The 25395-nt window shown below is 48.4% G+C and overlaps 1 protein-coding gene across 1 annotated transcript in view; it reads right to left on the bottom strand.

Annotated features, from left to right (window-relative positions):
- KATNIP (katanin interacting protein) overlaps positions 1-25395 on the bottom strand; it is a 228755-nt gene that overhangs the window by 136840 nt on the left and 66520 nt on the right. The window contains exons 4-6 of the mRNA XM_065924545.1: positions 21581-21750; positions 19309-19406; positions 8340-8471 (exon numbers count right to left, since the gene is read on the bottom strand). Coding sequence (XP_065780617.1) covers positions 8340-8471; positions 19309-19406; positions 21581-21750 — 400 coding nt within the window. The remainder of the gene's footprint in view (positions 1-8339; positions 8472-19308; positions 19407-21580; positions 21751-25395) is intronic.

The raw sequence follows: 25395 nt of genomic DNA, 5'->3' as shown, positions 1-25395 counted from the left end.
TTACTGTCTCTCTAAAATTCACCTCTTTAAACAACCTAAATAAAATAGTTTAGTCAAAAATATAAATAAAATAATTTTATACTAAAACACTTCTAAAATAGATTGGCTTCCTTGTCTTCTTAAAAAGAGTATGTATAGTAAACATAATTTAGTCTTTTCATAATATGTATGGTCGATATTCTGGATAGAAATTGATCTGTAACACAGGAGATATTGCCAGGAGCTATTATGCTTTCGCATCTTTCATTTATTAAGTGACATCCTCTCCTGACTGAGTTCACAGAAGTGCAGGAAGAGGTTTGAAGACAAGGGCAGAGCCCCTCCCATCCTTTTCTGGCTTTTGTGAACCTATGGAATTTTGTGGTTGTTGTTTTATTGTTTTTCTTTACAGTTATTTTAATTTTATATGATGTAGAGGAGATTTTAACTTCCAATTTTAACATTTCTTTCTTTTAGAGTCCCCAAATCCAAGCCACAAACTTCAAATGATCTCAAAAACTTTCCTTCCATTTGAAGTTAACTCTAATCTTCGGTCCTGAATATTCTGAAATCAATCTTGAATATTCACTGGAAGGACTGATGCTAAAGCTGAAACTCCAATACTTTGGCCACCTGATGCAAAGAACTGACTCATTTTAAAAGACCCTGATGATGGGAAAGATTGAAGGCGGGAGGAGAAGGGGATGACAGAGGATGAGATGGTTGGATGGCATCACCGACTCAATGGATATGAGTTTGAGTAAATTCCGGGAACTGGTGATGGACAGGGAGGCCTCGCATGCTGCAGTCCATGGGGTCGCAAAGAGTCAGACACGACTGAGTGAATGAACTGAACTGAACTAATCTTCAGACCTGATTCAGAATCCCCAGGAATTAAAACTAAGTGACCGCCCATAAACAAGTCTCTTAGCTTAAAAAATAGACCTAATACATGCAACCTAAACAGATATCCTTAGTGATTCCTTCGCCGATCAAATTTTAGGATCCACGGCTCTCTCTCTTTTCCTTATAATGGTGGTTCTCAAAGTGAAGTGAAAATGAAAGTCGCTCAGTCGTGTCTGACTCTTTGCGATCCCAGGGACTGTAGTCCATGGAATTCTCCAGGCCAGAATACTGGAGTGGGTAGCCTTTCCCTTCTCCAGGGATCTTCACAACCCAAGGATAGAACCCAGGTCTCCTGCATTGCAGGTGGATTCTTTACCAGCTGAGCTACAAGGGAAGCCAAGTTCTCAAATATTGCTGCAAATTATAATCACGTGGGGAGCCTAAAAAGAGGAGTCTTGTTTGAGCCTAAACAGGATCAGAATCAAAACCTTTGGATGATGGAACCTGGGCATTGGTGCTTATTTTATTTAGTTAGCTTTTTACTTTTTATTTTGAACTAACTGCAGACAATATCAAGACATCTTGTGTACCCTTCATCCAGTTTTCCCCATGGTAACATCTCACATAATGATAGCACAATCTAGAAACCGACATCAATACAATCTTAAGTTGTTTTTTTTTTAAAAACTAGGTCTCAATTTTTCACTTTTTTTCTATTTCTTTCTTTGCTGATGCTTAGCTCTATTGAAGCAGCTTACCTCCTCCCTAATGAGCTAGCTTCTTAAAAAGTTAGTTTGAAAAAATGTAAAACCCACAGAAAATTTATCAGCATAGTGTAATAGAAGGGTACAATGAATACCCAAATACCCAGCACCTACATTCATCAATTCTTCACCAGTTCTCTGAGACCTGAGAACAAGGACCTTCTCTTACATCACCACAATACAATTATCGAATTCAGGAAATTTAACATCAACACAATATTATTTTCTATTATGGTTACAGTATTATATAATATGGTTAATTTTTAAATTTCATTAATTTCCCCAAACTATCCTTAAACCGCCTGCCCCTCCCCTCAAGACCTCACATTACAGAACGGTGATATCTCTTGAGCCCCCTTTAACCTGGAACAGCCTTTCTTAGTCTGTTAATGCAACTGACATTTCTGAAGACTCCAGGCCAGTTGTTTTATAGACTGTCCCTCAATTTGGCTTTGTCTGGTTGTATCCCCATTGGATTTCACTTTTGAAAAACATTTTCCATCAATGTTCCCAGCCTTGGGTTCAGTGGGGAAATGTTTGGCAGAGGAGCGGTCTTCTCCATCATTGTTTAAAAATAACTGATGGATGGCCACCTCTCAACACCTTCCTCCCAGGCAGAACATCAATAATATTCATAATAGACCATGCCCCCTACGGAGACCTGGGCCCTTTCGGAAGCAAAAACAACGTAATGTGATTCCTGGCCTGTGATTGCTAATTTCATGGAACAAGGAGTCCTGGGGTCAGGGTTTCCAGTCTGGGCTTCTCTGAGACGGACAAGCGACAACATTTCTCATGTCTGTTTCCTCGAACTATAAAAGGAGAATGAAATACCTAGCACTTAACTCTCAGCATTAATGAAAGCAGTGATGGATGATTTATTCTCCATTCAGTACTGGTCACTGAGTAAGTGTTCATTTAACGTGAGCTTTTACTATCACTCAAGAAAATGATGAAAGTGATGCGGATGAACCTAGAGTCTGTCACACAGAGTGAAGTCAGAAAGAGAAAAGCAAAATAGCATATATTAATGCATATATATATGTATATGGAGTCTAGAAAAATGGTGTAGATGAACCTATTTGCAGGGCAGGAATAGAGGCACAGATGTAAAGAACGGGCTTGTGCACAAAGCGGGGGAAGGAGCGGGGGCGCTAATTGAGAGAGTAGCACTGATACATACACACAGCCATGTGTACGATAGATAACTAGCGGGATGCTGCCGTGTAACACCGGGGGCTCAGCTCTGCGCTGTGATGACTTAGAGGGGTGGGGTGGGGGGTAGGAGGGAGGCTCCAGAGGGAGGGGGCATATGTATACACATGGCCAATTCACTATGTAGTACAGTATAGGCTAACACAACATTGTAAAGCAATTATAGTCCAATTTAAAAAAAGAAAAGCATGGTATCAAGTCAAGTCTCTCATGTGTTGTTTGAAACCTGGTGGGTGGATCAGAGGTTTTTTTTTTTACATCTAATCCTGTTGTGATCTGTGCTGTGTTCCCAGGTGTAAATGGAGATTCTCCTGTGGTGGGGAGAGGGGGAGGGGTTCTATCCTATGGCCCAGCTATTTTAGTACAGAGAAGAGCCTGACCTCTGACAGTTAGGATCTGAAAGTCCATCTTACCATTACATCCTGAATAGTTAAGAGGATCCTTTCTCTGTCCGTACTGCTTGGAGGGTCAGGGCGTCCTTTTGCGTTCGGAAGGGAGAAATTAAAATCACAGGCTGTGGTGCTGGTGGGAGATTTGGCATCCTAAGGACAAGGAGAAAGAACTGGGCATGATAAAAGCAACTTACATCCCTGGAGACGAACGGCGTCCTCTTCCCCCTTTGTTGGTCTCCATGCCTCCCCCATTCATTCTCACTCTTCAAGTTCATCTGTTGGAACTCACCCCTGCTTTACCAACATCACTTCAAGGCACAGCTGCTAAGTGGACCAGGATTCACACTTGGGGCCACCAACAACCAGAGCCACTGGTTGAGTGGCTGAAGTGGGTTCAGATGTCTGAGTGATACAGGTATTGTGAGATGGCCCCAGTATGTTGTTGCCTAAAAACGGTGGGACTATCAAAGAGCCTGGATGGTATAATCCCATTTATGTGAAATGAACAAGAAAAAAGAAAGAAAGAAAGGAAGAAAAAAGGCACTTGCTTAAAGGTTATTTATATGGTAATCTGAAGCTGCAGAAGTTCCCAAGCTAGAGAACTGCCCTAAAAAAAAACAAAACAAAAACCCTCCTTAAGTCTCATGGAGGGTGACTGAAGGGATTTACTGAAGAGCCCTGCTGGGGACAGAGTGGGACAGGCGGGTCACTGGGGGATGCTCCACCAGTGGGGGAACCGCCACCTAATCTACACAGCACCAACAGGTGGGTGAGATGTCACGGGCCACGGCGAGTCCATATGTGGCAGCCCTCCTGGTGCCACACGGGTTGGCACGGGTCTCTAAGTGTCAGCAAGTAACAATGACTTCAAAGCCCTGAATTGTAACGGTGGGCTAACATCTAATTCACGCCGCTCCAGGATCTACATGATGGAAAGAAAAACGCATGAAGGCTTTCTGGAAGTTGCCACAGTGGGCAAACCTTCCCATGACCTGTCATGCTCTCAGGGACTGATGAGATAACCAACCACAGAAAACACCCATTCATTGGGAACAGGCCAGGACCAGAACATTTCCAATCAACTATCTCATGTTGGATATAACTGATATATACCGCAGAAAACACCACTCATTGGGAACAGTCCAGGACGAGAACATTTCAGATCAACTATCTCATGTCGGATATAATTGATATATACTTCCAAGGAATATAATGTATATATGCAACTTCCAGTCTGGATAGTCATGTACCTACCTATTCACAGTAATAGTCTCCAGGGCAATGGGATTATGAGAGGGCTTTTTTTTTTCTTTGTATCATTTTGAATTTTTCATATTGATCATGCATTATCAGGGGGAAAATGGATAACTTAATCATAGAAAACAATATGTACTTTCATTTCTGGTCCTTAAATGGAGCCAAAGGCATTTCGATGGAGACTTATTAACCACTGCAACACATACCCCAAAGAGAGCCAACGTGACCAGGATCGGGCACTTGAGCAGAACCCTCTGGAAAGAAAACGAGGTGCCTTCCTTCCCCTGGAGTTGTTAAGCTGCTCAAAACCCTACAGTGGCTCCTCCTCTAACTTGTAATAGAATCCCTCAATCTTGAGCACAGCTCTCAAAGCCCAATGTCATCTGAGCCTTGGCTCTGTCCCTGGCCTTGCCCCCTTGCCCGCTCAGCTCTGGCCACACCAGCCTGTGTGCTGTCTTCCCTCCCGGGGGCCTCTGTGCCTGCTGCCCGCCGTGTGTGGAAGCTCCGCTCCACCTGCTCACTCGCAGGCTTCCTCGAGGCCCCTGCTCACACAGCACCTCATCAAGGGCACGTCCCCTCCTCCCATGTAACAAGGCAACCTCTGCCCACTTCCTCCTGCTCCTCACTCTGCCCTAAGTGTTAAAAAAAATGTTAGTCGCTAAGCCGTGTCCAACTCTTTGTGACCCCTATGGACTAGCCCGCCAGACTCCTCTGTCCATGGGGATTCTCCAGGCAAGAATACTGGAGTGAAGGGCCATTCCCTTCTCCAGGGGATCTTCCCAACCCAGTGATCAAACCCAGGTCTCCTGCATTGCAGGCAGAGGAATATTCTTTACTGTCTGAGCCACTAGGGAAGCCCTACTCTGCCCAGTGGCATACGGTATACTTGTCTGCTTTATCTCCAGCATCTAGATGGTGCCTCAGATGTGGTGGGGACCATGGTACATGAAACACACACTTGTCTAAGGGGACAGCTATCCCCTAGGTCCATGCATGGCTGTTATTAAAGAATGTGATTCCCAAATCTTTCGATTTTTCAAGAAAAGCCCCCAGTGCAGACTGACACGGAATCTCCTGATTCTTAAATGTCAGCTAGTAATTCACATCTTTCTAAAAAGCACAGTCAACGGGGAAGGGGAGTGGAGGCCAACAGAACATGCTTGCACATGCCCGATCTGTGAACTCAGAGTGCGGAGAAATTGAAGTTCACTAAGGATCTGATGGAAGGCGAAAAGGCTGGTGTGTTTCAACAGTGAAGGTCAGATGAAAAGTACACACGCGGACAGCAATTCCTTTTGCTCCACTTCAGGCTGCACTTGCAAACAGTGTGAGGGGGACTGAGTATATTTAGCCAGGCCTTTTTTTTTCCCTTCCTTTCCCTGTTCAGATCGCATCTCTTAAGGCTTCTGCCTTTGCTGAAACCTGGCGTGGCCATTTTACTCTTTCACTTAGGAGGAAAATAACTCCAAGGGGAAATTGACTGTGAAGCCTCACGGAGTGCCCCCTCAAGATGGGGAGAAAAAGGGAAGGAGGAAATACAATCAAGCACTCACGGTGGAAAAAATTAAGTGCGGGCGAGTGGGGCGATGCTGCTCCACAGCAGGCACACCCAGGAATGCTAATGGAGCTTAATAGCTTGTGAGGGACAGGCTGCCTGGTGTTGCAGGGAGCTTGGGAGCTTGCAAAGGAAGGAATATATGTTCATTTAACGGGGTGGGGGTGGCGGTGGGGGGTACCAAATGGCCAAAGGACGAGAGAGGATTAACATGCTTGAAGGGCACGCAGGCGGGGCTGGGGCTGAGCTTGGCTTCAAACCAGCCTCCCCAGCGAAGAGAAGCTGAAAGCTGTTAGCACAGACTCCTCCTGAGCAGGGAACCTTTGGTTGATTCAAAAGCAAGCGTGTGTGTGTGTGTGTGTTGTGTGTGTTCTGTGGGAGGTGGGTGTTGAAGGCAATAAAGGCCACAGTTTTGCCCGCTGCAAAATCCCATTTCTATGGACTGTTTACAGAGACAAGGTCATTGGGTCCTTCCATTTAAGAGCATTTTTTTTTTTTAATCCAGGAAGAACAAAAATTTGCAATTAACATTCAGATTTTCTGCAGCTGGAATGTGAAACAAAGTGATCCCTTGCTCCTTAATTGTCCTTCCTTGACGAGCAAAGAAGGGAAGACCAACATGCAACGGTGATCAGAGGAATGTTTCCAGGGTGACATTCCTGTCTCCTCTGTGAGTCATTTTCATTCCAGAGAAGCAGGTTTCAGGTACAGAAGCGGCGGGCAGAAGGAAGAGTCTATCCTGGGGAGGCTGTGGAATCTGCAGCTTGGGTCCACGGCTGAACAATCTCATTCTCAGCAAATGGGGCAGGACTGGCTCAGCAGCTTGACTTTGCCTCCTCTCTAAAATTCAGTTTGTACATAACCGTGGCGATAATCTATACACTCATCCTAATTACAAAATCAATGCCCTTGAAATAAAACCCCGTCCTCCATCCCCACCCCCACCCTGCACTGTGCACACTGTCTGGTTGGCCCCCCTGCTCCTCTGACGTCATCACCTCCTAACTCCCCTTTGCTCACATCATACCTGCATCGTGCGCCTTGAACAAACGCAGCCTCGGGTCCCCTGTGCCTGCCGTTCCCTCTGCCTGGAATGCTTTTCCGCAGCTGGCTCTATCTTATCCATCAAGTTTCAGCTGAAATGTCACATCTGAGAGAATCGTTCCTTCCCTTTCTGTCATCTAATGTTCCCTCTTGCCCACACTGAACCATCTCCCCTTTCTGGTTTTTTTTTTTTTTTTTCCCTAGAACACATTATTTATTTCTTGATTTTCTTCTTTTTTAAAATTTTGTATTTAACTTTTAATTTTTACTTTGCATGTCTTGAAAGGTTTCTGAGTTTTTGATTTAATTCTTTACTGTCTGTCTCTCCCTCTGGAACAGTAGTTGCTTAAGAATAGGAGCCTTGTCAGTTTTGTTCTTTTCTGTGTCTCTGATGCCCAGGATTGAGCCTGATACTCAAAAGTGGGTACCCAACAAATGTATGGTGAAAGGGAGACTGGGATTTACTGTTGCAATTCCAAGGATTTCAGAAATGAAATGACAATTGGAGGAAGCGAAGGGAAACACCCCAGGGGTCAACTTTGTCAGCTGCTGTATGGCCAGGGACTCTGAGCTACAGCTACACATGGGCCTCTGGGTGTTTCCATGTGTGTGGTTCCACTGGCCTGGGTGGTGGGGGTGGGGGGATTGGATATTCAAAATATTTACCAGCAGGTGCATGATACAGGATTTCCCAGGTGGCTCTAGGAGTAAAGAAACTGCCTGCCAATGCAGGAAATGCAAGAGACATGGGTTTGATTCCTAGGTCAGGAAGATCCCCTGGAGAAGGGTATAGAAACTCACTCCAGTATTCATGCCTGGAGAATCCCATGGACAGAGGAGCCTGACGGGCTACCATGCATAGGATTGCAAAGAGTTGGACACAACTGAAGTGACTTAGCATGCATGCATACAGGTGCAGACAGGTTATCAGCTCGGTTTACCTCCCCTCCCCTCAAGCTTTTAGGAACCAGGTAAATGCCACTCCCTCCAGGAAGCCTTCCCAGATCCTCTCCCTCCTGGTCCCTGTATGCCCTGCCCCACCTCTCAGCTCCCTCTTTCGGTAGAGGGATTATATGTTGGTGCCTCTTTTAGGTCAGACACCAGCCTTGCTGACCTCTGGACGTGGGTTCCCAGCAGAGCGTCTAGTGCAAGGTTTGTATGCTCATTAAAGTGCAGAAAATAAGTGCAAGAGAGAAGGAAGGCAGGCTCTTGTGAAGGAAGGAAGGAAATAAGGAACTGTTAGGATCCCTGAGAGCCACTCTAGCCCCGAACTGAAGCCAGTCCTACCTGTGGATGGTCCCCAGAAGCATCCTTCACCTTGACAGTCACATCCCCACATGGCTCAGAATCTTCAGCATAGTCCGGAGGAGGCTGGATGTAGAGCCGTGGGCCAGCTTCCGTTCTGATCTGCACAGATTTCTAGGCACAAAAAGCCAGAAGGTTTCAGATATGGTGAAACAAACTCCTTGATTCCTCTGAGGGGCGAGCGTGGTAGGGACTCTGTCGTGGTAGGTGGTCAGGGTCAGGTGCACGCGGCTGGGCGCCACCTCGGACAGGCTGGCCGGATGGGTTGGACCACTCCTATTCAAGTCTTTACTGGTTCTGACGCCCGAAGTGCATGCAGTAGAATTTTTTAGTAACTTTTTGCTTGGACATATCAGTAGAATTTCAGTAGGTGTCCAACTTCCCCAAATGGGCTCTGGGATCTAAATAAGTTCAGGGAAGCCTGGGTTTGGGACCAGGACTTCCTAGGGCCTTTGATAGGCCCCCTCGTCCCCTCCTCCACACACACTGGGGACAATCCTAAAAATACTGGGTTGGTCAGAAAGTTTATTCGAGTCTTTCCATCACATCTTACTGTTTGGCCAATCCAATAAAATACAGATGAAACTGATAGCAAACTTTTGAGGCCGTGGAAGCTGTGTGGTGGGAACCCGTCCTCCCAGCATTCCTTGAGTCATTCTTTGGGAAACCCACCCCTTGGCCCCATGTCCCCTGAATGTCCATTTCCCCTCCCTTTCTTGTATTGCATTTCCAGGGATTGAATGTGGTGCGTAGCATTCCCAGTGACTGGGGGTGGGGGAACAGGTGAGCACTGGCCTCAGTGATGTGGGGGTGAGGGAGGAAAGTGTGTATCTTTGAGGCAGTGCCCATGCTTGCCCTGACCCCCTTTCCTGCCAGCTGGAATGAGGAGGTGATGGCAAGCTGCTGAGCACGCTTGGGGAGGGGGAGGCCTGTGGAGGAGGCTAAAGCGATGAAAGAGGTTGTGCCTGGCCTCCTCTGCCACCTCTCGGAGCAAGGGGACGGCCCACCACTAATCCTTGCTGGAGACACCAACTTTCACGTTGTTGAAGCCAGAGTTACTTGGGTCCCCTTGCTTTTGCAGCCAGACCTGTACCCCAAATGGTACACCTGGCATGTGAAGGTCCCTATGACCCGGCCCCAACCTCTTTCTCTGACACTGATTCCCACACAAACACTCACATACCAGACGTCTGGGCCAAGCATAACTGTTTCCTGGCCCCCAAGTATCTGCAGCTTTGTCAGCCTAGTAATCCATCCAGTGTATAATGAGGCTGCACTACTCGCCCCACACAGCACCAAGTAAATGGGCCAGACCTCCCGCTCAAGGGTCTATTTCATCCATCGTGAACCCAGGAGCAAGCTGCCCGGGTAGACAAGGAAAGAAACTCACTGGATCAGTGCTCTAACTCCCAACGCTGGCTGTACTGGACTTGGTGGACAAGACTGGGGCCAGGGCAGAGTGAGGGGCGAGTCAGGTGCCCAGGGAGCAAACTCTACGGGGATCCCTCCTATCGGTGAGGCTGTGCGCGTGCACAAATCTGAGAGCCAGGACCTCTTTAAATGTCACTGTGAGATTCGGATGGGCTTATGGGTTTCCCTGGTGGCTCAGTAGTAAAGAATCACCTGCCAATGCAGGACACCCGGGTTTGATCCCTGGGTTGGGAAGATCCCCTGGAGAAGGAAATTGGCAACCCACTCCAGTATTCTTGCTTGGGAAATCCCATAGACAGAGGAGCCTGGTGGACTACAGTCCATGGGGCCGCAAAAGAGTCACACACGACTGAGTGAGTACACCACCAAGCCACCACCTGAGGGTCGGGGGAGGTCCACCAAGCCCCGTGTACTGATCTACTTCCCAGCCGAGGGGCAGTCATCAGTGATTCAGAGCTTGCATTTCCCGATGCCCGAGCTTTAGAAAGATGCAGCTTCCCCTCAACATAGTAAACCGGGTCATTATCTTGATAATGAAGATCCTGAGCCTTGCTGCCCTGCAGGGTGCGCGGTGGTCAGGACGGAAGTCCTTTCTGAGCCGCATCCACACTGCCCGTGCCCACCACCCCGCCACCATCACACTGGACACCAAGTCACCTAATGAAGAGCTTCAGGGGCCTGTGTTCCTTTAGTCCTCACAGCTACTCCAGGGGGAAACCGAGGCACAAGGCTGTAAGCCATGTGGTCAGTGTCCCACAGCTAGGAGGCCCCAGAGTCTAGACCTGAATCCCAGCAGGGTGGCTTCAGGGGCCTTACTGGAAACCAGGGATGGGCCAGTTTCCTGTAAAGAGTAAATATTTAAAGGCTTTGCCAGCCCTGTGGTCTCCGTTACAGTATTCCACTGTTTCATTGTAGCTCAAAGCAGCCTTGCCTAAATAAATGCGTGCATGCATGCTAAGTTGTTTCTGTCATGTCTGTCTCTTTGCAACTCCATGGACTGTAGCCTACCAGGCTTCTCTGTCCATGAGATTCTCCAGGCAACAATACTAAAGTGGGTTGTGTGCCCTCCTCCAGAGGATATTCCCGACCCAGGGGTTGAACCCGAGTCTCTTATGTCTCTTGCATTGGCAGGTGAGTTCTTTACCACTATCACCACAAGATAAATAATAACACGTAACAATGGGCATGACTGTGTCCCCCAAACACTTGATTTACAGAAACAGGCTGTGGTTGAATTCAGATCCAAGGCTGTAGTTTGCTGCCTGACCCCAGTTCTGAACCTCCACGCTGTATTGCCCCCAACAGGCACGTGAAGAAGAAATGTGTCCAGGCTGGGGTAGAGTAGCCTGTGGGGAGATCAGAGAGGGATTCAAGACTTTCCTGAGACTATTTAACACTAAAGACACAGGAGCTGGACCGTAGATCATTCCAGGAAAAGGCCGTGGAGAAAGAGCATAAGAGGCAGAAAAGGCAGGTAGGGAGCTCCCCAGTGGAGAACAGGCAGGAGGCAGAAACGCAGAAGGAAGGGGCCCTGGGACTCATTTTCCTTCACAGTCCACCCCGTCATGTGGTGACGCTCCCCAGACTCTTAAGTGCACCTGGCTGTTTCCAGAATGGCAACTTCCACCCACCTTCTGTTTGACCATCAACCTCGTCGCCCTGGGCTCTGGTTCCCCGTGGGGCATCACTGCCTCCCAGGCTTCATCAGCGCGCTTTCAGAGCATTTGCTGGCACCAGCAGTGGGGTCCGTGGAGGGTGGGTGCCACAGAATTCATAGAACTGGGGCTTCCAGGCCAGGAGGCTCCTGGGGGCTTCCCTGCCCCAGGTCAGGGTGAAGCTGTGAAGACTTTGAAGTTCATGGCTCGGATGGGTTTTCCACCACGTGCCCCTCCCTCTTTCCCAGGAATCATTCAATAATATTCAAATGCTGGGAAGAAACGGTACAAGAGAGGAGGAGGGAGGGAGGACCACTGCGCACAGGGACCCTGCCTGGGGTGCAGCCTGGCCCCTCCAAGGTTTCTACCCCTTTATCTGGAAAGGGAGGCCTGGGACAAGAGCCTTGCTCCTCCACGTGTGATCCAGGGCCCAGTAGCATTGGTTTCTCCAGGGAATTTATGAGAAATACCAAGTTTCAAGCCGCATCTCAGATGCAGGAATCAGAAGCTGCATTTTAACAAGACCCCAGGTGGTTTAAACACACATTAAGTGGAAGAAGTGTAAAATCAGAACGTCTCTGAGGTTTGGCGGTGGGCACTGTTGCTTCTGCCCGTCCAGTATGCAGTCGCCTGTCTTCTGGTAAAAGTACCCTGGTTTTCTTTTGGGAAATCCTCCCCCTCCCCACCCCTAATCCAAGTGTTCATGTGGAACTGCATCTGGGGTGGAGGGAGTGCTTGACCCTGGCCTGGAGAGTCTGAGCATTAGATCCCGCTGGTCCATGCTGTTTGAGTGACAGGTTTAGGGGAGCCGAAGAGATGCAATAGCAGGTGACAGAATGTAAGTTGGGGGCTGCTTGCTGGTGGCCAATGTGGTTCTGCCAGGACAACATGGAAAAAAGCAGAGTTGGGTGATGGTGAATGAGCCCTGCTACAATGTCTAAGCACCTGTCTGAGCACCTGGATCCAGCCACATCTGAAATGGGAATTTCCCATTGGCAAGTGAGACAGCTAGGCTCAATGCAGCTCTACTGGCTTGATCTTAATTATAAATATAAGAAAGCACTCCAGTTCATGAAGAACCCAATGTGTGTGTCTCTCTGTCCTATAGTTTTCCCTCCTCCCTCCAAGGAGCTTAGCACAACTACTTGCCTCACCAAGGTATGACAGGTTTGCAATAGGGCATTAAGGAACTTAATCAGCAAGTCCTTACCAAGGGCTAACTGCATAACAAGGTTCTGGAAACATGAGGATAGGAAAAAAAAAATGTAGACCAATGCCCTGGCCTCAAGGAACCCACTCAGCACATATAACGGAAAAATATGTTTATGAAGCAACATGTGCCAAAATTAATGTGGTCCAGAAAGAGCTTCTAAATGCTGAGTGGGTGCTGGGGAGGGAAATAAATAGTCCTTCCATCTGGCCAGCTCTCCCGCCCCAGCCCCAGGAGGGGCCTCTGCCACCACGGAGAGGAGGTGGTGAGCAGCCCCACCCACGCGAGGACACCCACCTGCTGCCGCCGAGGAGCCAGCCCCTGGGTGCACCAGCCCGCGCCCTGCCTCCCACCTTCATGTCCTTGCAAAGACGATGCCCGAGGTTCTGGCTGGCTCCCCGCTTTACCCAGAGTGGGCGTTTCTGAGCAGCTGCTCTCTGCTGCCTACTTGCAAGCACCCAGATCTGGTAGTCCCTTGCACTATCAACCATATACTGGAACAGGGTTCAGAAGCCCTAAACATCCTGAAGTGAAAGTGAAAGTGTTAGTCGCTGAGTCGGGTCTGACTCTTTGTGACCCCATGAACCACAGCCCACCAGGTTCCTCTGTCCATGCACATCTCCAGGCAAAAATACTGGAGTGGGAAGCCGTTCCCTTCTCCAAGAGATCTGCCTGAACCAGGGATCGAAGTCAGTTCTCCTGCATTGCAGGTGGATCCTTTACTGTCTGAGCCACCAGGGAAGCCCCTAAACATACCTAAACACCCACAGACCAGTTTGCCAGCCCAAGGCCAGCTTCTTCTATACTCAGCCATACTCAGCCCAGTGTCATGCCCAGAGTTTTTGTGTATCGCCACCCTTCTTAGTACAGTATTCTAAGAGGCATGCATTTATGCTTATTATCATCACTTAGGGAAAAAAAAGATAGCAAAGCTGAGAGGTGACCTGGGTGGTTGCACAGGTTGTGCACTATGTAAATGGCTCCCTCTAGGGGCGGGAGAGCTCCGAAGATACTGACAGAGACAGCTTTGGGCTGGGGTGGGGAATAAATCTATCTTATTTGATATGGTTTCCCTGGATCTGCCTGATCTCCTACAACTAACAGTGCTTATGCTCTGACGGTTTGTGTCAACCAAGGTCACTGTAAAGCTGATGCTTTATGGTTGTTTCATTTATTGTCCTCACTGCAGGGGTTTTCAAAACTCAGGGGGGGGAGAAAAAACAAAACAAAGGGAAGGGTCCCCCATGCTTCACATTTTCACTTGTGAGTTTTCTTAGAGGTGCTTAAGCTGCCTGACCCCCAACAGGAAACCGGATACAGCAGCAGAGTGAGAACAAAACCTGTGCTTTAATAATTGCAATGAACTTGCTTTTCAGGCCTTTAAGGAAAGCCCACCCCACAGTAAATTGCTGGAAGGCCAATCCCTTCACTACCAATTTAATGCTAAGAGTCGATGACGTTCATCAAATCTGACAGCATTTTGGTAAACGACGGCTCTGTTGATTAGGCCGCTGTCCACCCAAGTATTACAAGGCTGAGGAAGCCATAAATCTTAATCCACTGATAGCAGCGGAAAGATCTAAGGCCGAGAAGTGGTTGGGGGAAGAAAGGACAGCAGCAACTAGAGCCATTTATCACCACCAGCCCGATCCACTGAGCAGGCAGCCGCTCAGAAGGCAAGCCCAGCATAGACATCTGGGTCCCTGGTCCCTCCAGCACTGGCGAGTCAGGAAGACGTTTACAGGTGGAGTGGTCAGCCTCTTGGCAGCGTATGGATGACACCTCTCACCTAGGGGTCCTGGAGTGTGTGCACCTGCAGCCCCATCCATCAGGGCAGCTCCACCCAAAAGTGCTTCCTAGTTGCTGGGCAAGACCCTAAGGAGGGAACTCTATTCTACCAGAAGTGGCATTGGGCTTGGTCAGTGGAAAGGTTACGTGTGCCTCAACAGAGTTTAAGGGGCCGCTCAGAGAAACCAGGGCTTCCCAGGTGGCTCAGTGGTAAAGAATCCACCTGAAGAGCAGGAAATGAGGGTTTGATTCCTGGATCAGGAAGATCCCCCAGAGGAGGAAATGGCTAAGTCACTTCAGTTGTGTCCAACTCTGTGCGACCTCATAGGCGGCAGCCCACCAGGTTCCTCTGTCCCTGGGATTCTCCAGGCAAGAACACTGGAGTGGGTTGCCATTTCATTCTCCAATGCATGAAACTGTAAAGTGAAAATGAAGTCACTCAGTCGTGTCTGACTCTTTGCGACTCCATGGACTGCAGCCTAGCAGGCTCCTCCGTCCCATGGGATTCTCCAGGCAAGAGTACTGGAGTGGGTTTTCATTTCCTTCTCCAATAAATGGTCCCAAAATGAATGAAGGACTGAATGAATGAAAGAGCATGCTGGAGGGAAAAGCTGCCGTCGGCATCTCCCTGTGGCTGATAATGACAGTCAGGGCTGTTCACTGCCAGCTTCCTCTGTGCCGGGCACCGCTGGGCGAGCTCAGTCATTCAATCCTCATTAACCACCCGATGGGGAGGGTGCCATTACCAACCCTGCTTATAGAGAAGACAGGCACAGAGATGCTAAGCCACTTCTCCAGGACCGTTCAGCTCGTAAGTGGTGCAGCTAAGGCTTGGAACCCAGGCTGCCGGTCCCTGAGTCTGTGCTCTTAACCCTTTGGACTTGCCTGTCACCTGCCGCCAGGTGCTCTTGCCTGAAGAAGTGGACAGCTGATGGCTGCCTTATAGGCAGGCAACCCAGCCTGGGGGCTAGATCTTTCCATTTTCCTAGGGAATTAGGAATCAAGCTTTTTAAAAAAAATACATATAATTTTTTGAATTAAAGTATTACCAAGTGACTAAATCTCTTATAAATTGTGTGAGTCCCAAAACCATTATCTGGGGGGCAAATTGAGCCCACAGGCTTCAAGTGGTTAATTTTCAGAGTCTACCGGACTGGGCTTCCAGATGCTGGGGCACAGCTGTGGCGTCTTGCTCCCAGGATGAGCTGTGCCCATGTCTTCACAGTCGGATCTTCCAGGGCAGGAACTGAACCTGATTGGGGCGTTTTGGACACGCTTGCAGACTGCCTGGCCCATGGTAATACATGTTCATTAACTTAATGGATGACTTCCTTCACGACTGGTTCCCAGTCCAATCGCCACTTCTGAAGACTCGTGTATTTGTCTCCATCTCTGAGGGGTGGTCCCCAAAGGACTGTGTGTGGGTGGAGCAGAGTCGATGGGATGGTGTCCCCCCAGTGCCCATTTCACCCTCTTCTGGGGGTGCCTCTCGACTCAGTCAAGGCCAGAAAGCCAGACACTGCGTTTCCCAAACTCCCTCTTAGCTGGGGTCCGGATGTGACACGGGTGCGGCTGATCTGATGGCCTTGTGGAAGGCAGGCACAGCCGAAGTGAGGTGGAGACGAAGGGGACACACCCAGCTGCGTCTGTGCCAAGCACGCAGTAGAGGCCAGGAGCGTTTTCATCCACGTCCCACCCCGGCTGGGTGAGCTGTGAGCGAGGTCTTTCTTCCAAGGGTCTCACTAGCAGACACAGGGTCGCTCGGAGGCCAACGGCTGTGGCACTGGCTTCCTGATTCCTCAACTGCAGTTCAGGTAACATATTCTTTTACTTAATTTTTTTATTTTTGGCTGCGCTGGGTCTTCGTTGCTGTGCATGGGCTTTCTCTAGTTGTGGCGAGCGGAGGCTACTCTCTTAGATGCGGTGTGTGTGGGCTTTTCATGGCGGTGGCTCCTCTTGTTGCAGAGCAGGGGCTCTAGGGCACGTGGGCTTCAGTAGTTGTGGTTCCCCGGCTCTTAGAGCACAGGCTTAATGGTTGGGGCACTCGGGCATGGTTGCTCCGCAGCATGTGAGATCTGCCGGGACCAGGAATAGAACCCGTGTCCCGTGCCCTGGTGGGCGGATCCTTGTCCACTGTACTGCTAGGGAGGTCCCAGGTGACACATTCTTGAGGCTGATCCCCCATCCTCCCTCCTGTGTCCTAGGTAACAGCTTTCCTGGCCGGCCCGTTCGAGGATATTGGGTATACCGCTCCTGGAGGCCCAGCTCAACCTCATCCTCTTACCAGCCCAAGGATTTTGTAAGCACTCCCCCCATTCCCAGCCTTCCATTCATTTACGATTCAAATACTCTGGAGGTCTCCACTGTTAGGCACTGACTGACCCCTGATGGATTGGGTACAGAAGGACAATTACAGCCTTCGTGGCATCAGGAAGCCAGGGAATTAGCCATGATTAGGCCCTGTGAAGTGTGGGGCCACAGGGAGAGACCAGGGAGGGATGCTAATTAATCTTAGGCCAAGTCTTTAAATTGCACAGACTCCGGGGCCAGCCATTAAGTCACCGTCTAAGACGCAAATAACGGCTCCTGATAATAGAAGGCACTCAAGACAGCTTGGAGAACTGTCTGAAGTGAGAAGTGGAGAAAGGCCTCATTAATGGGAAATTAATATTCATTGCTGGGGACAAAAGGAAGCCTCCGGGCTGTGTGACCCGAGGGCCTTGCTCATCAGCAGCCAGATGAGGCTTGGGAGTTAGGCTGGCAGGAACACCCCTGCCCATTTCATCCTAGATGTACAAAAGCACCAGCAGAGAAGTAGAACCACTGGGTCTGGAGTCACAGGCCAAGGGTCCAAACCTCAGCCTACTGTCCCCCGTCAGTATCTGTGGGAGCAGGTCACCTTGTTACCTCTCTGGGCCTCGATTTCTTTAGTGGCACAATGAGGATACTCGCGTACCTCTGGGGTTATAGCAAAGATGGGCTGATAAAAAGTATTTACCGTTCATGTTCACTTGCTGTTTGTATGTGCATGCTCAGTCGTGTCCAACTCTTTGCGACCCCATGGACTGCAGCCCGCCAGGCTCCTCTGTCCATGAGATTTCCCAGGTGAGAAGATTGGAACGGTCGCCATTTCCTTCCCCAGGGGATCTTCCCAACCCAGGGATCTAACTAGTGTCTCCTGCGCTACAGGCAGATTCTTCACTGCTGAGACATCAGGGAAGCCCTAGTATTTACCATAGATCTGAACATGTGCTATATGTGAAGCCCTGGGTTATAGTCCATGGGGTTGCAAAGAGTTGGACATGACTGAGGACAAAACATACCAAGGTCACAGGTGAGGAGCAGGATAGCACTGGAACATGTATATTACTGTATGTAAATAGATGACCAGTGCAGGTATGATGCATGAGCAGGACACGCAAAGCTCTGAGACAACCCAGAGGGGTGGGGTAGGGAGGGAGATGTGAGGGGGATTCAGGATGGGGGGGGACACATGTGCACCCACGGCTGATTCATGTCGATGTACGGCAAAAAACACGACAATACATTAGCCTCTAATTAAAATAAATTAATTAATTTAAAAAAAAATCTCTGGAATTGACCAAGCCCCATAGCAATCAACTGTTGCCATGAGCCTCCAGATCTAAACCGACCAGTGCCCTGACCCCATATTAGGTAAAATACCCATCCTGTTACCCACTCTATAGCATCCTAACCAGTCACCTAAGGCCACCATTCCAACAGGAACTTCTTCTGTCTTCGGGCTATAAAAATTGGCTACAAGCCTGTGAAAGGGTTTGGCTCTGCCTTGAGACAGCCTGCTGTTCTAACAGCATCTCCCTCTCCAATAAACTTTATTCTCCTCTCATTCTACCTCATATCTGGAAATTCTTTTCCAACTCGCATATGGACCATGACAGTATATATATATATATATATATGTTGCTTAAGCCTCATCTCAGACCAAGTGAGAGGGTGGGGCCTGAGCATCCCAGATGATTCGAATGCACAGTGGGGGTCCCCCCGGTCCCAGGTAAGGCTGAGTAACCACCAGGGAAGGTGTAAGGACTATAGGGGCAAGAAAGCCGAGCTTGGAGCAACAGATTCAGATCTGGATCTTAAATTCCACCTTTCTCAGTGATTGACGTTGGAAAGCTCACTTAACATTTCTGAGCTTTTGTGCCCTCAGCGTCCTTAAAAAAGGAAGGACATGGGACTTCCCTGGTGGTCCAGTGGTTAAGACTCTGTGCTTCCAATGCAAGGGGCACGGGGGTGGTTGCAGAGCTAAGATTCCACATGCCACGTGGCATGGTCAAAAAAAAGAAGGAAGGACTTTGGAATACATCCTGTAGGTCTGCTGTGAGGGCAAAGGAGAGGAGTCATGTGGCAACTTAGCCCACGCCTGATACCGGCAGGTGCTCAAAAAAGCAAGCTGCCGGACCAGCAGTATCGGTAGCAACCTGATGTGGCATCTCGAGACTGTGGGTTGGGGGTGTAGTCTTCTATACCCACTGTGTATCCCCGAAACCTGAGACTGTGCCTGGCATATCACAGGTGCTTAGTAAGAAGCAGCTGTAAGAATGCATCATTACAACGGGACTGTGAGTCTGACCTGTGATGCTGTGATGCTGCCCCATCCAGAAGGGAGGATCATTTCACGGAGAGGGTTGCGGCTCCCCAGGGCTCCTCCTCTCTCCAGAGGCCAGTGCCACAGGCAGAGAGGGTACCACGGCAGTGCCCAGCTAGACCCACCCCCTATCCCTGGGGATTCTGAACGCTTTATGTTTCTGCTCTCACAAGAAGCCTGCTCCTTATTCTAAAGTGTGAGCTGGGGCCACCGTCTTGACTCTGCCCTGGGTTTCCAGACCTGATGCCATCCTCGGCGCTGGACTTTGCTGGGAGCTGTCCGTGCACTGCGTCTCAAAGCTTCTTCAGCTTCTCGAAACAGCGTTCTTTGTCCACAATCTGCACAGAGATGATGGCAAGAGAGTTGGTGAGCCCCTGAAGATGAGCCTACACTGATGGTGGTTTTGTAATTTACAGCTACAATGCCCATCGGGGTGCCCAGAGTCTTACCTGTGAAGCTCTTCACTTTAGTAGCACTCTTTGTAGCCACAAAGCATCAGAAAACAAGCTAAATGGGGACTTCCCTGGTGGTTAAGCAGTTAAGATTTCATGCTTCCAATGCAGAGGGCATGGGTTTGATCCCTGGTTGGGGAACTAAGATCCCACATGCTGAGTGGTGGGGCCAAAAAAAAGAGAGAGAGAGAGAGAGAAAGAGAAAGAAAACAAGCTAAATGCCCAACAACAAGGCATCGGGAGTCAGTCACAGCCCCTCAGCTATGGAACAGTAGGTGTAACAGTGGGCAGCTGAACTGGGCAGGTCTACATGCAAAAGGAGCATCTCTAAGATACAGAAGCAGGTCAGGACAGCAAGCACAACAAGCCAGAGCTAGTGCAAAGGAGGGATGCGGGGAGAGAACTGTTGAATGACTGAACATACCATTAGGGACCCAAATTCAGAAACTCCCATTGTCTGCCCTTCCCTGAACCTTAGAAAGGCCTGCTTCTCCTAACCAGCAGATCACCCCAGCTCTCCCTCATGAAAGCTAGGAGAGTCAATCCCATTTCCCTCATTGTCTTGGGGGCTAGGAAACTCATGCTAAACTCCAAGTGGCTCTCCTAGGGGAAGGTTTGAAGACACCACTTTCTCCTTTTATCCCCTTGTTGTATTAATTTTTATTGCCTGTTAATGACTTGGGATCTTACCATACCTATGAGCCAATGAGTTAGAACACAAATCAAGATTAGTGTGTTAGAGGGAACTCTACTCAATGTTATGTGGCAGCCTGGATGGGAGGGGAGTTTGGGGGAGAATGGATACATGGATACGAATGGTTGAGTTCCTTTTGCTATCCTTCTGAAACTATCACAATCAGCTATACTCCAATATAAAATAAAAAGTTTTTTTAAAAGATTATTGTGTGCTGGACACTTTAGACTTCTTATCATTCAGTCTTCCTGGGAAATCTGCAAGGTGGGCATAATCACTCCCATTTTACTGAGGATCAGAGAGGACCCAATTGTCAGAGGTCTCAAAGCTGGCAAGGGGCTGAATAGGGGTTGAACCCAACCCAGCCTTGTTCCAAATCCTCTTCTCGCCAGTAGCACACTGGCCTCTCGGACAAAATGACAAGTCTTGAAAGGCACTCTGGCACTCATTCGTCCCATGTTAAAGATGAGAAAAACAAAGGTGCGGTGAGACAAAACAGCTTCCCCAAAGCAACACAGCCAAACTGTATCTGACTCCTGTGTGTGTGCGTGCGCTCAGTTGCTCGGTCATGTCTGACTCTTTGCGATCCCATGGACTGTAGCCCACTAGCCTCCTCTGTCCATGGGATTTTGCCATTTCCTACTCCAGGGAATCTTCCCTACCCAGGGGTTGAACCTGTGTCTTCTTCATTGGCAGGCACTTCGCCACCTAGGAGGCCCCAGTCTGACTCCTATGTGCTGCCATTTCACTCATTCTTGCTAAGTCACTTCAATCGTACCCGACTCTCTATGAACTCTTTATGGACTGTGGCCCACCAGCCTCCTCTGTCCATGGGATTCTCCAACCACCACCAAAACATGTGGGAGGCCTATATGGGGCCAACCACTGGATCGGGTGTCTTCTATTTCACTTCCAGATTTTATTTCATGTGTCCTTTTATTATAGGATACATGAAATCCGATTAAAGTCTGAAGAGTATGGATTAACTGAATTCAGACCTGAACAGTGGAATCAATTATCACAGGGGTTAGGTACTGAAGTTAGGACACGGCGAGTGAAAATCAGGTCTCACCAAAATTATCCTAGACCTTTCCTTAAATGACTGGTATGAGAGATTCAGGAAATGTAAAAGCCAGGAATTGACTTCTCTGGTCACCTTTGCCCTGCAGGAGTGGATGCCAAGACTAGTTTAAAAAAAAGTTAAAAAAAAAAAGAATCTCTCTCTCTCTGTCTCTCATTTCCATGCTGTCTCTTTCTGGCCAAGTGGAGAGAGTTAACTTGCACGGGCTGACTAGTTTCTGTGCATGGGATGTGGTTCCATCGGCCCTCAGCAGAGCTGGTGCTGATCTGGCATTCCTGTGCTCACCGTGAGTCCCCTCGGTGTGGGAGGCGCTTCTGGAGAAGTCGGCGTGGACGGCTTTCCGAGGGGACGCCTTCAGTTCGGAGTTGGCCCCGTTGACGTAGACCGAGAACCCCTGTTCCAAGTGCTCCAGCCTCAACTGCACGGGGTCCTTGGTTTTCAGATGCTTTAATATCCTGGAAGAGAAACGATCACCCGTGTCTCATCGGAGGAGCCTGAGCCACCGCCCACCCCCATGTGGGGAGGGACCTGCTGCTCTGACAGGCAAGCGTTTCTAATCAGAGGCTGGGTGGCGGGCGCCCAGCTGTTCATCTATAAACAGCCCTAAGAGGCCCATTACACACACGGAGGAGCAGGGAGGGGGAGGCTCCACGGGCGCTGCTTTCATTCTGAGGCTCAAAGATACATCAGCAAAAACCCGGGTACCATCCTTGCCCCATGGTGGCAGGGGGACAAACAGCAGGTGTGTGTGCACGCTGCTACACACGGCCTGGATTTCCTGGGATGATCCCAGTGTCACGCACCTCCCCTTGGCGTGGACAACAGCACTTTGTTCCACGTGGAACAAAATGTGGTCTAAGCCTCTGTGAGAGAGATTTCACGAAACACATCCTCACGTTAGAAAACAGCTGCCATCACGCCAGGAGGACTGATTTTTGGCTTCAGGAAATAAATGTGTTCTCCAACACCCCTGATATCCCAAATGTCATCATTTTCCATTCAGATGCAGTTTAAAAATATACCAGTGCAGGCTTTGTTCAAGATTAACGATGTGATGATCAAACCCTTTGCCTGAAAGGGGCCTGGCATAAGCGTGGTCAGGTTCCTTGTTCAGCTTTCTCCAGAGTCCAACCTCACACTTTGGCTTTGTCCTTCCCCCACTCCTGATGGTCCCTGCCACGGACAGCGCCCAATGTCCATTTCAGAGCTGCTCCCATCTGACGCCAAACCCTTCAGAGCCTTTACAAACGCCTGCACACACTCCCACACCAACTAGGTTTCTTTTCGCAGAAGGAGAAATACAAACAACTATGGTTGGAAAAAAAAAAGTGGATCCTCTTCAGTGATTAAATAAGTTCCTACCAAAGTAGCAAAATGCAAATCTTTAAAAGCGATAGTGGGATTTCCCTAGTAGTCCATTGGATAAGAATCCAATTTCCAATGCAGAGAACACAGGTTTGATTCCTGGTCTAAGATCTCACATGCCACGGGGCAACTAAGCCCACTTGCCACAGTGACTGAGCCCAAGTGCTCTGGAGTCTGCACACTACAACTAGAGAGGCTGTCTGTTGTAACTATGACCCAACACAACCCAATAAATAAATATTTTAAAATGTAATAGCAATGGTAAAACCATAAAAGGTAGAAAGCCAAACTCTGTTCTAAATGCTTTGTGCGTGGTGTGGGCTTACTTCAGTTGTGTCTGACTCTTGGTGGCCCCATGGACTGTTGTCTGCCAGGTGCCTCTGTCCATGGGATTCTCCAGGCATAAATACTGGAGTGGGTTGCCGTGCCCTTTTCCAAGGGATCTTCCTGACCCAGGGATGGAACGAACCAGTGTCTCTTACATCTCCTGCATTGGCAGGTGGGTTCTTTATCACCTGCGCCACCTGGGAAGTCTCTCTAAATGCTTTACATAGAGCCAATTCCCATTGTTTGGGATCAGTTCTATAAAGTTGAGGCAAACACTGAATTTGTGAATATGGAATCACTGTTTCTAGGGGAAAATACAGGATTTGATTCCTGTGAGCCTCTGGTCACAACGTGTTCGTCAACTGATCAAAATAAAACTTTGCTTTACACTGTTTATAATAGCCAGGACATGGAAGCAACCTAGATGCCCATCAGCAGATGAATGGATAAGAAGGCTGTGGTACATATACACAATGGAATATTACTCAGCCATTAAAAAGAATTCATTTAATCAGTTCTAATGAGGTGGATGAAAATGGAGCCCATTATACAGAGTGGAGTAAGCCAGAAAGAAAAACACTAAAAACGCATATATATGGAATTTAGAAAGATGGTAACAATAACCCTATATGCAAGATAGAAAAAGAGACACAGATGTATAGAACAGACTTTTGGACTCTATGGGAGAAGGAGAGGGTGGGATGATCTGAGAGAACAGCATCAAAACATGTATACTATCAAGTGTGAAACAGATCACCAGCCCAGGTTGGATGCATGAGACAGGTGCTCGGGGCTGGTGCACTGGGAAGACCCAGAGGGATCGGGTAGAGAGGGAGGTGGGAGGGGGGTTCAGGATGGGGAACACGTGTAAATCCATGGCTGATTTATGTCAATGTATGGCAAAAACCACTACAATATTGTAAAGTAATTAGCCTCCAACTAATAAAAATAATTGGGAAAAAAATAAAAAACAAACAAAAAAAACCCTTGCTTTATGTGTGCTTCTGTTTAAAGGCACCTTATTTAATATATTGGGCTTCTCTTGTGGCTCAGCTGGTAAAGAAACTGCCTGCAATGCAGGAGACCTGGGTTCGATCCCTGGGTTGGAAAGATTCCCCCGGAGAAGGGAAAGGCTACCCACTCCAGTATTTAATATATATTGATACTTAATACAGTAACACTGAACTCATGCCAGCAGCACTCCAACTCATGACTGAATGAAGCTTATCTAACACGTGTATTTTCTCCACAAGGGACATCATAGCCTTCTTGGGCTTAGGAATGTGGGACAGCACTTCAACCTTATGCCAGGGACCAGTTTAAACAGGGAAGTCACCAGTGAAAAACACAAAAATGTAAAAAAAACAGGACAGTAAGTAAAACACACTTTACTGTATATGGTAAGGGCTTCCCAGGTGGTGCAGTGATAAAGAATTCACCTGCCAACGCAGGAGATGCGGGAGATGCGGGTTTGATCCCTGGGTCGGGAAGATCCCCTGGAGGAAGAAATGACAACTCACTCCAGTATTCTTGCCTGGAAAATCCCATGGACAGAGGAGACTGGTGGGCTACAGCCCATGGGGTCACAGAGAGTCGGACACAACTGAGCATGCACGCACACAGTATAAGATTTTTAAAAAGCACTGTAAGTATTGATTCAGGGGTTACAAATACATTGTAGTGGGTGGATAAATTTGCAAATATGGAATAAGGATTGACTGTATTAAGACTTTAATCTTTACAACAACCCTATGGGGTAATTAATTTTCTTAACCTCATTTAATAGATAAGGAAACTGGAGCCCAGAGAGGTTAAGTAACTTGCCCGAGGTCACACAGCTGGCATGGCAGGGGGTTAGGATGCAAATTGAAGCAGTGTGGCTCCAGAGTCTTTGCCACAACAAAGACAACTTCAAGAGCTAGAAAGTTGAAACTGACAAGCTTAGACATGGCTGGAAACAGAAAATGTCATGCACTTGGTCTTCACTCAGTCAGCAAATAGTTTCTGATCAGGAACAATGGTCGGCATTCAGTCCTAACAAAACCACGAGAGCGACCGGAATGTCCCACACTAGGGTAGTGGAAGCAGAGATCTCCTGTAGCTGTTATAATTATGAAGATTCTGTTGAAACATGGGGGGTGTTTGTGATCTGTTCAGAGAGGGGTGGAGAAGGCAGGATAAAAACAGTACCTATGCGATAAGTGCAAAGTTGGAAAAAAGTGTGTTTGTGGGACCCAGAGTGGAAGGTGATAAATGTGAAAATTAAATCAGTGGTTCAGGGAGGGTGGCGGCATTATGGGTGAATTCTTTGTTTGCTTTTTTAAATGTTTCTTTAGCGGTTGATACATCCATCTTTTCGGCAATCGTGGCAGGAACATTCATTACAGACTGCTTATCTCTTGCCAGCC

The sequence above is a fragment of the Muntiacus reevesi genome, chromosome 2 (genome assembly GCF_963930625.1).
Source record: "Muntiacus reevesi chromosome 2, mMunRee1.1, whole genome shotgun sequence".
Lineage (NCBI taxonomy): Eukaryota > Metazoa > Chordata > Mammalia > Artiodactyla > Cervidae > Muntiacus > Muntiacus reevesi.
Note: the sequence above shows the minus strand (reverse complement) of the source record. Positions and strands in the feature narration are given on the sequence as shown.